The sequence below is a fragment of the Cebus imitator genome, unplaced genomic scaffold, assembly GCF_001604975.1.
Source record: "Cebus imitator isolate Cc_AM_T3 unplaced genomic scaffold, Cebus_imitator-1.0 Scaffold86, whole genome shotgun sequence".
NCBI lineage: Eukaryota > Metazoa > Chordata > Mammalia > Primates > Cebidae > Cebus > Cebus imitator.
In genome coordinates this window covers 6,358,284-6,368,221 of record NW_016107401.1, presented here as the reverse complement: position 1 = coordinate 6,368,221, position 9,938 = coordinate 6,358,284, and the positions used below count along the sequence as shown (strand labels likewise).

At 42.4% G+C, this 9,938-nt stretch overlaps 1 protein-coding gene across 1 annotated transcript in view; it reads right to left on the bottom strand.

The window, feature by feature from the left end:
• RARS1 (arginyl-tRNA synthetase 1) overlaps positions 1-5,836 on the bottom strand; it is a 34,431-nt gene extending 28,595 nt beyond the window's left edge. Inside the window, exons 1-2 of the mRNA XM_017534457.2 lie at positions 5,741-5,836; positions 3,540-3,674 (exon numbers count right to left, since the gene is read on the bottom strand). Of these exons, the coding sequence (XP_017389946.1) occupies positions 3,540-3,674; positions 5,741-5,785 (180 nt within the window). The 5' untranslated portion in view covers positions 5,786-5,836. The remainder of the gene's footprint in view (positions 1-3,539; positions 3,675-5,740) is intronic.
• Positions 5,837-9,938: the final 4,102 nt, after the last annotated feature.

The following is a 9,938-nucleotide window of genomic DNA, read 5'->3' as shown; positions in this document are numbered from 1 at the left end:
AAAAAAAAAAAAATAAAATAAGTGGAAAAGCACAGATTCAAACTCAGGTCTATTGGAATGAAGAGTCCAAGTTTCACGCTTCTCTCATCATCCCTATCATAGGAAGAAATTATATTCTTAAATTCACTAAAAAGCCTGATTTCAAGTTTGTAGCTAATTAATAATTGACTCCTCTCTTTGGTAACATACTTAAAACAAGGAAGATACGTTTATCACAATCTAAAGATTTCCAACAGCAAATACCAAAGTTACTTGGATATGATTCTTTTTTCTTCTTTGTTGTAAGACACAAGATCTCACTGAGCACTCTGTTGAGGCTGAAGTGCAGTGGCATGACAGCTCACTGTAACCTTGAGCTCCTGGGCTCAAGAAAGCCTCCTGCCTTCATCTCCCAAAGCACTGGGATTACATGCATGAGCCACCATATTTGGCCTAGATTATGATCTTATACACAAAACTTGCTATAATTGTGGGTCAAGATGGCCAGGGGCAGACCTGTGTTAATTGGATCCAAATAATTAAAAGCTTGCTTGGCTCAGAGAACACTGAAGTTTATACATTGAACTAAAATATATTATTGGTGCAGTTAATTAGAAATCAAGCGGCAACAGGAGGCCTAAGGTAAAGACCATCCCCCGCAGTAATACTGGGGAACACCTCGGGGTGGTTGCAGAGCAGGGAATGCTGCTCTGGTCCCACGAATGCCTTCTCAACATGGAGACTGCATGAGGGCCTCCTAAAGAGGCCTTAGGCAAAGATCTCTGAGAAGGGAAGCGACCTCTGCTCACAGATCCAGGAGGGTCTCTGCAGATGGGAGCTGACAAGGAGAAAAGTCTTGCAGGGCAGAGATGAAGGAATACCCCAGGCTCTGCCTAGGTTCTCCAGAATAAGCAGTGATTTTAATTGCTCTATGTCCTCAATGCCCCTTGATGCATTAGGCTCCTCATCTGCTATACTTCTGATGCAGGGGTACCCTGATAACAATCACAATCGGTGATAAACTCAGAGTACTAGTTTACAATGTCTTGGAATGATCTCAAGTGCTGTTAAATGCTCAGAGCACTAGTTTAGCATGTCTTAGAAGGATCTCAAGTGCTCTCCGTCCAAGCCCATAAGATCAATGAGATCATGCACATAATAAAAGTGTTTGGAGCCCAGAGCTGGGGACCAACAGGGTTCCCACACCTGTGTTAGTCCCCTGGACCCATGCTGTATATTCTACCCTTGTGTCTCTGTCTATTTCCTTTTCTCAATCTGTCGTCACCTTCGGGACTAACGGTACACACGTATGGGGTTCGGCTGGTTCCCAACAATAAATGTCAATTTTTTATTTTTTATTTTTGAGACAGGGTCTCACTCTGTTGCCCAGGCTGGAGTGCAGTGACAAGATTTCAGCTCACTGAAACCTCCGCCTCCCAGGTTCAAGTGATTCTAATGCCTCAGCCTCCCAAGTAGCTGGGATTACAGGCATATGCTGCCACCCCTGGCTAATTTTTTTATTTTCAGTAAAGACAGGATTTCACCAGGTTGGCCAGACTGGTCTTGAACTCCTGACCTCATATGATCCACCCTCCTCAGCTTCCCAAAGAACTGGGATTACAGGTGTGAGCCACAGCGCCCGGCCTCAATTTTTATTTTTAAAGGATAGGGGTGCCAGTATGTACAGAGAGAGAGAGAGAGAGAGAGAGAGAGAGAGAGAGAGTATGTGTGTGTGTGTGTGTGTGTGTGTGTGTGTGTGTATACCTCACATACAAAATCTACTATACTTAGTTTTGGCACCATGCAAATTACTATCTGATTATAATCAATTCAGTATGTTTTCTCTATCAGTTTAGTATGTGATGCTTTCAAGTCAGAGCACGTGGCCAAAGTGAACCAGGGAAAGAGGACAGGGTGAATGGCCATCACACACAGTACTTTATTACCCTGTGGTTTTTAGTTCTGCTATGTACATTGTGTTCAGCTGCTCACTCAGTAGAGCAAAGTATTTGTTAAAGAATCAATATGCCTTCCACATTACACTGAGAGCATTCTCCTATCTATATGAGAGCTAATCTGCATTACAGAAAAAAATGAGTATTAGTATATGCTGTACTTCTATCCCAGCTACTTGGGAGGCTGAGGTAGTTCCGAAGAGTTTGAGAAAATACTGTACTTCCTTTTGTATCTTTTCCCTTATAGTCAGTCTTTAGCACATATTAGACATTTAATAATACTTTTGAATTAAAATAAATGTAAAAGAGAATTAAGTATATATAAGTGCAGAATGAATGACATAACCAGAAAAGTGAGATTCTTTTGGGAAGAGTCTATGGAAAAGGAATTTTTTGATTTTAGAAGACTCAAAGAAAAGCATAGCAGATCACATATGGGTAATATGAACTCAAGCACAGCAGATCACAAATAGGTAATATGAGAAATGTCATGAGAGTGGGGCAGATAGAGTCTAAGGTGAGTAAATGGAATCAATCAGCTTTGGGAAAAAGATGTAATGCCAGAAAAGTCTGTCTGAGAGTAGAATATATACACAGGAAAATAATTACAGAAATGAGGTCAATACTCCGGGATATGTCATTGCCAAACCTGAAAAGTGGGCCACAGAACTGCAGTAAGTTCATTTTTGTTTTAACAAAACTGATAAGCACTGTTAAATTATGAGACTATTAAATAAATATAGCACAAACTTCATGGGAAAAAAAATGTTTTGAAATACCAGGTGGAAAAAAAGCCCAAATGATAAGATACAAAAGTAAAACTGTAAAATAACCAACTTAGGGTGGAGAAGGTATGTAGGTGACTTTCAAATATTTCTTTTATGATAGAGGCAATGATTTAAAAATTAAATTTTTTTTAAAGGCATGGGTATAAACTGCTGAAAGAAATGCCTCAACCTTGCTGGATATAGTGGGTCACACTTGTAATTCCACCACTTTAGGAGGCCAAGACAGGGAGGCTTGAGGCCAGGAATTCCAAGGCCAGCCTGGCCAACACAGCAAGACCCCAACTCTATTAAAAAAAATATATATATATATATGAAAACAGACTATTACAGTAAAATAGTAAAAAAAAAAAAAAAAAATTAGCTGGATGCGGTGGCAAATGCCTGTAGTCTCAGCCACTCAGGACACTGCAGTGGGATGGCTGCTTGAGCCTGAAGGTTGAGGCTGCACTGAGCCATGATCATGTCACCACACTCCAGCGTGAGTGACAGAGATCCTGTCTCAAAAAATAATAAATAAATGCATAAATAAAAATTTAAAAAGAAATGCCTCAACCCTACCTAAATCCTACTTTGCCAGCTAAATAGTTTCAGGATGAAACATCTCAAAGAGTCCTAAAGGACAGGACGATACCAACTTCTCACTATTTGCACCAACTACTTCAGTCCTAAGTTGTCCAATGCAAGGAAAAGAATAGGGTTTCTATGCTGCTTTTTCCAAATTCCACAGGATATACTTCCAGAATCTTTGGTAACAAAGGTTTTAAAAAAGGTATAATAATTCAAACTGGAGAATAATTCTGGAACCCAAAGTACTCACCTTTCGAAGAATATTCAGTCTATACTTTAATTTTAAATTTTCTTCTTGTAACTGCTCCAAATTTGGAGAAGCTCCTAAAGAACCACAGTTTTTCAACCGGTCAATTTCAGCAGTCAGAGATTTAATCTCTTTTTCCTGGGGAAAAAAGGCACTTTTTTCAGTCCGTAAACTTACTTCCACATTTCCCCTCTCCAACAAGGCACGGCATAGACCATGGGAATCATTAATGTGCCCTTTGACCATCTGTGATTTTTTTTCTCCTCTGAGACTTTTGCTGACATTGGCACATTATCCTTAATAAGAAAATACTGGCCAGCATGGGCGCTCACGCCTATAATCCCAACACTTTGGGAGGCCAAGGCAGGTGGATCACTTGAGGCCAGGAGTTCGAGACCAACATAGACCATCAGTGTTGCTAACACAGCGAAACCCTGTCTCTACTAAAAATACAAAAATTAGCTGGGAATGGTGGTGCATGCCTGTAATCCCAGCAACTTGGGAGGCTGAGATGAGAATCGCCTGAATCGGAGAGGCAGAGGTTGCTATGAGCTGAGATCATGCCAGTGTACTCTAGCCTGGTTGACAGGGCAACTCTATCTGGGAAAAAAAGAAGAAAAGAAAAGAAAGAAAGCAAGCCAGATATGGTGGCTCACGTCTGTAATCCCAGCATTTTGGGAGGCCGAGGCAGGCGGGTCACAAGGTCAGGAGTTCAAGACCAGACTGGCCAACATGGTGAAACCCCACCTCTACTAAAAAATACAAAAATAAGCTGAGCATGGTGGCTCATGCCTATAATCCCAGCTTCTTGGGAGGCTGAGATAGGAGAATTGCTTGAACCGGGACCTGACAGGCAGAAGTTGCAGTGAGCAGAGATTGTGCCACTGCACTCCATCCAACCTGGGCTACAGAGCAAGACTCCATCTCAAAAAAAAAAAAAAAGGAAAGCAAAGAAAATGTTATGCACACATATACGTGTGTTGGGAGACAGGAATAGGAGTGTTAAGTGTATAATGAAATATATCTTATATCCCTAGTTTTTTTCTTTGGCTCGATAAGACACTCTGATTTAGCAAGAATACTTAGTTTAAGTTTCAGGTTGACCAACCTGCTTTTATTCCCAAGTCTTATGACTTGGGACTCTTAAAAAAACCAAATGTCTTTTGTCACATTCAAAATAGCTCAAGGGTCTGCCTTTTACCCTTTCCAGGACTAAACAATTTTCCCATTTCTTCTTACTTCCAGTGTCTTAGGTCCAGGCTTTGTACTTTAATATCTAAAACTAAACACATGTCAATTCAGAAAGAAACAAAGCTTCTAACTTCACTGCAAAACTCAGAGGGAGGATCCTCATCTGAAATTTCAGAATACCTACAGGGAGATAGCTACACCCAAAGCTAAATTGCCATAAATGAGCATACATTATGTTCCAGGAGCTGAGCTAAACACTTTTCAAAAATTACCTCCATGATAATTACAACCCAGTGAGGCAGTCCTTATAACCCCATACTGAGAAATATATGGCTCAGAAATGTAAAGAACCTGCCAATTTACTTCACTAACTTGTACTTTGTTACTGCTGATAAAAGTAATAAAGCTGTAACGAGTACTGTGAACTACTTTCCTACCATCTGTCCCCACCTGGGCATAAAAGGTAATGGAACTGTCCCGCTTTCACTTTCATAAGGTGTGGCTGTTCCTTCCCAACGAATGTGGAGGGCAGAGAGCAAACTCCCGTTGGTCTGATAATGAATCACTCCATGGGCTTATTAGGAATCCTCTGGCTCAGTATCCCGGAAAGAACTGTGGCTGGGCAGCAAACCAAGACCCAAAGCTCCTGAGCGTCTCCGCTTTAACTCCCCGCATCCCCTAAGAAAGCACGTGTGTATGCAGAGCAGCAGGTGGATTGTGGGGAGAAACTTGTTCTGAACATGCCAGGCTCCAGCCCACGAGGACGCTGGGTTGGGGAGGCCTGGGAGAGGGTGGGGACCCTCCATTCCGCTGAAAGTCACAATCACACGGGCTTTGGAATGATGGGTGCTTCCTCTCTCAACCCTTCCTGCTCCCACAGGGACACTACCGCCCGCCTCAGAAAGGACCAGGATGGTCCTCGCCTAGCGGTCCCTCCCTCGACACCGTTCGGGCAGGAGCCAGAGCCTGCTCCATCTCTTCCAGGGCTTCCCGCCGGTCTCCTGCGGCCAAACCTGCTGCAGCAGCCGCTCGGAGCACTGAGCCACCAGTCCTTCCATCCCGTCAGCGTCTCACTCGCCAAGTGGACGGAAGCGGAAAAGATCAGCCTCTCCCGGAAGCGGAAACCCCCTCTGGTCCGCTGTCACGTCGGACTAGGTGCTGCCACCTCTGCTGCCTCCTGGTGGGATCCAGGAAACACTACGAGGAGAACCCGCGGGGATGTCGGCCAGAGGACAGGCTGCAGCCCAGGGACATTTGGGTAAGGGGAGAGTAATTGAGCAGAAACGAATCATAGCTGCTCTGTGCTTGGATTGACTTGGACAGGCACTAACCTAGAGCTTCTGGCTCTCAAAGGCCTCACTTTGTCCCTCTGTGAAATGGGCACAAAACTAACAAATCCATTCATTTGTGCAACAAGCATTTATTGTGTACTTTAAAATGCCAGACACTATTCTAGGCCCTGAGGGCACAGAGAAAACAAAACAGACAAGATCTCCCCTCTCATGGCAGCTACATTTTAGAGTGCAGTGATAAAATAGACCAAAAAAGGTAATAATCTCAGGTAGTTTAAATTGCCAGGAAGGCAGTGTGATAGAGTGACTTGTGTCAGAGAAAGTACCTTTAAGCAAGTGACATTTGAGCTAAAATCTTATTTTTCCAGTTTTATTGAGGTATAATTGACAAATATTGTATGTAATAACGATGTACAACATAATGTTTTGATACATGTGTACATTCCGAAATGATTACCACAATCAAGATAATTAACATTACCATCATCTCATATAGTTATTATCATTTGTGCGCGCATGCGCGCGTGTGTGTGCGTGTCTGTGTGTGTGTGTGTGTGTGTGTGTGTGTGTTTGTGTGTGGTGTGAACATTTAAGATCTATCCTCAGCCTGGGAAACAGTTAAGACCTCATCTCTACAAAAAAAATGGAAAAACAGCTGGGCATGGTGGCGTGTGCCTCTAGTCCCAAATATGTGGGAGGCTGAGGTGGGAGGATCACTTGAGCCCAAGAATTTGAGGCTGCAGTGAGCCATGATTATGCCACTGTATTTCTGCCTGGGTGACAGAGTGAGATCCTGTCTCTATTTAAAAAAACAAACAAACAACAACAACAACAAAAAACTGCAAGTATACAACATACATTATGTCTCCAGTATTTACTAATCCTGCCTAACTGAAACTTTGTAGCTTTGAGCAGCATCTCCCATCTTTCCTACCCCACAGCCCTGACAACCACCATTCTATGCACTGCTTCTATGAATCCGAATTTTTTAGATTACACATATGCATGAGCTAATGTAGTATTTGTCTTTCTGTGCCTGGCTTATTGCGCTAACCTAATATTCTCCAGGTTCATCTAGGTGACAACATGTCATCTATGTTGAAACCATAACAGGGTTTCCTTATTAAAGACTGAATATTTCATTGTATATATATTGAGTTAAAATTATAAACAGCAAACCTGGGACCTAAGAAGGCAGGGACCTTAATTATCTTGTTCACTCTTCCCTATGACTCCAGAACTTAGAAAGTAGCACTCTCTGAACTTTTTGCCTATGTGCTTCATAAAAGAATTTTAATAATTTGTATCCCATTTTACGCTTTTAAAAGTTGACATCAGGCTGGACACAGTGGCTCATGTCTGTAATCCTAGCACTTTGGGAGGCTGAGGCAGGCAGATTGCTTGAGCCCAGGAGTTCAAGACCAGCCTGGGAAAAATGGTGAAACCTTGTCTCTACCAAAAATACAAAACATTCCCCAAGCATGGTGGTGAGTGCCTGTAGTCCTAGCTGTATAGGCAGCTTAGGAGGGAGGATTGCTTGAACCCAACAGTTCAAGGCTACAGTGAGCCATGATTCTGCCCCTGCACTCCAGTCTGGGCAATGAAGTGAGACCCTATCTCAACAACAACAACAACAACAACAAAACAAAACCTGACATCTCAAAACTCTTATCACTACTTTAAATAGTGAGAACGGATTATTTTTGGCATGATGCTTCATAAGTCCTCTCACTGTATTTTCATCAAAACTGTGGATTTGCAAGTTTAGCTTGTCCAATTTAGGGAAAATGTCTGCCATATTGTTTCATTGGCAAAGCCAGTCCTCTTTGTCCAATCAAATAATCCAAATTGTTTTACTTAATTTTTAACCATTTTAAAATTGCCTTTATCTTTTTTCTTTTTAAATTGATTATTTTACGTAGAAGTATATGAACTATCCTTTATTTTGTAAATCAAATAAAAGTGTTAATATAGGGCCGGACACGGTGGCTCACGCCTGTAATCCCAGCACTTTGGGAGGCCAAGGTGGGAGGATCACCTGAGGTTCGGAGTTCGAGACCAGCCTGACCAATGTGGTGAAACTGTCTAAAAAAAAAAAAGTGTTAATATACTAGTCCTTCCTTATCCATGGGACATACCTTCCAAAACACCTCAGTTGGTGCCTGAAACTGTGGATAGTACCAAGCCCTATATATATATACTATGTTTTCTCAATCCAGTAATTCAGAAGGCTACTAAGTAACTAACGGATGGGGAGTGTAGACAGTATGGATTTGTTATACCAGGGGAGGATTCACGTCCTGGGCAAGACAGAATGAGACAGTGGAGATTTCATCATGCTACCAAGAAATGGCATGCAATTAAAAACCTATGAATTGGTTATTTCTGAGTTGGTTGTTGAAACCTATGAATTGGTCATTTTCCACTTAATATCTTTGGAATATAGTTGACAATGGGTAGCTAAACCACACATGGGGTGGGGGGGGGGGCTGGACTACTGTACATGTTCCTGAAATGGCCTTTGCAAAATTATGACAGTAAGAGACATTTGACATCTTGCTTGTAGCCTCACAGGCTGTCTTTGCTCATTTCTGGGTGTGGGCCAAACTAACTTTGGGGAAATTTTAGTTTATGGTTAAAATGATAATGGCCCTTCCTCCAAATCGACTGTTCTTGTAAAACTAATGCAAGTAATGAAGCTATGAGGATGAGAGGGGCTTGAATTCCAAATAATTGTCACCTGTCATTCTGGAGGTCAGACTTGCAGCTTCCACAATAACTCTTGGAGACAGGCTCTGAGGGCACAAAGAAAGCAAAACAGACAAGATCTCCCCTCTTATGGCAGCTACATTTTAGAGTGGAGAGACAAAATAGACCAAAAAAGGCAACAATCTCAAGTAGTTTTAATTGCGAGGAAGGCAGTGTGGTAGAGTATCTTGAGTTGGGTGGCCCCACCTGGACCCACCAGCCAGTCCTGTGGCCCCTAACCAGGAGCTGACTCAGCACAAGAGGCAGCTTCAATTTCTTATGATTTCATCTCCAACTCAACCAATCAGCATGCCCCTACCCTACCCCACTGCCCAGCAAACTATCTTTGAAGAACCTCTAACTTAGGAGCCTTCATTCAGAGAGGTTGATTTGAGTAATAACTCCATCTCTCTTTTTTTTTTTTTTCTTTTTTTAAAGATGGGGTTTCACCATGTTGGTCTGGTTGGTCTTGCACTCCCGACCTCAGGTGATCCACCCGTCTTGGCCTCCAAAGTGCTTGGATTACAAGCGTGAGCCACCACGCCTGGCCATAACTCTATCTCTTATGTGGTGTGGCCAGACTTGTGTCAACTAAACTCTTTCTTTATTCCAATGCCATAGTGTCCATGAGTCAATTTTGTTTGTGCAGCAGGCAGAAAGAATCCACTGGGTGGTTCCATCACTCTGACACCGTATTTCTAAATTCTGAGAAAAATGGAGGGAGGGATGGACAAGTTGGTGGATAGACAAAGGGATAGGCAGATAGATCTCTATCTTTAAGGTAAAGGAAGAAATAAAAACAATCAATCATTTTGCTAAACCCCCTTTGTTTAGTGCTCAAGGATATGCCCTCTGGAAAAAATATGTTCTTGAAGTCCCCCTTGTTCAATTCCTGTTAGTTTACACCCAGGCAATGTGGAGTCCTGATTTAGGGAGGTGGAGTCCGGCGGGTGGGAATGAAGGAAAGCAGAAAGAGAAAGCAGATAAGCTATAAGTCTACCTTTCTTTATGGTTCAGGATACATAGTCCTCCTGTGCAAATAACTCACAATCTTCCTGCACCCAGCTATTATCGGACACCTCAGGTGATAGAAAAATGTAAGTTAGCTCACTGCAATCAGCATTATCAGTACTGCACAAAGTCCTCTTTAACACAGCCCAAGCACCATTCT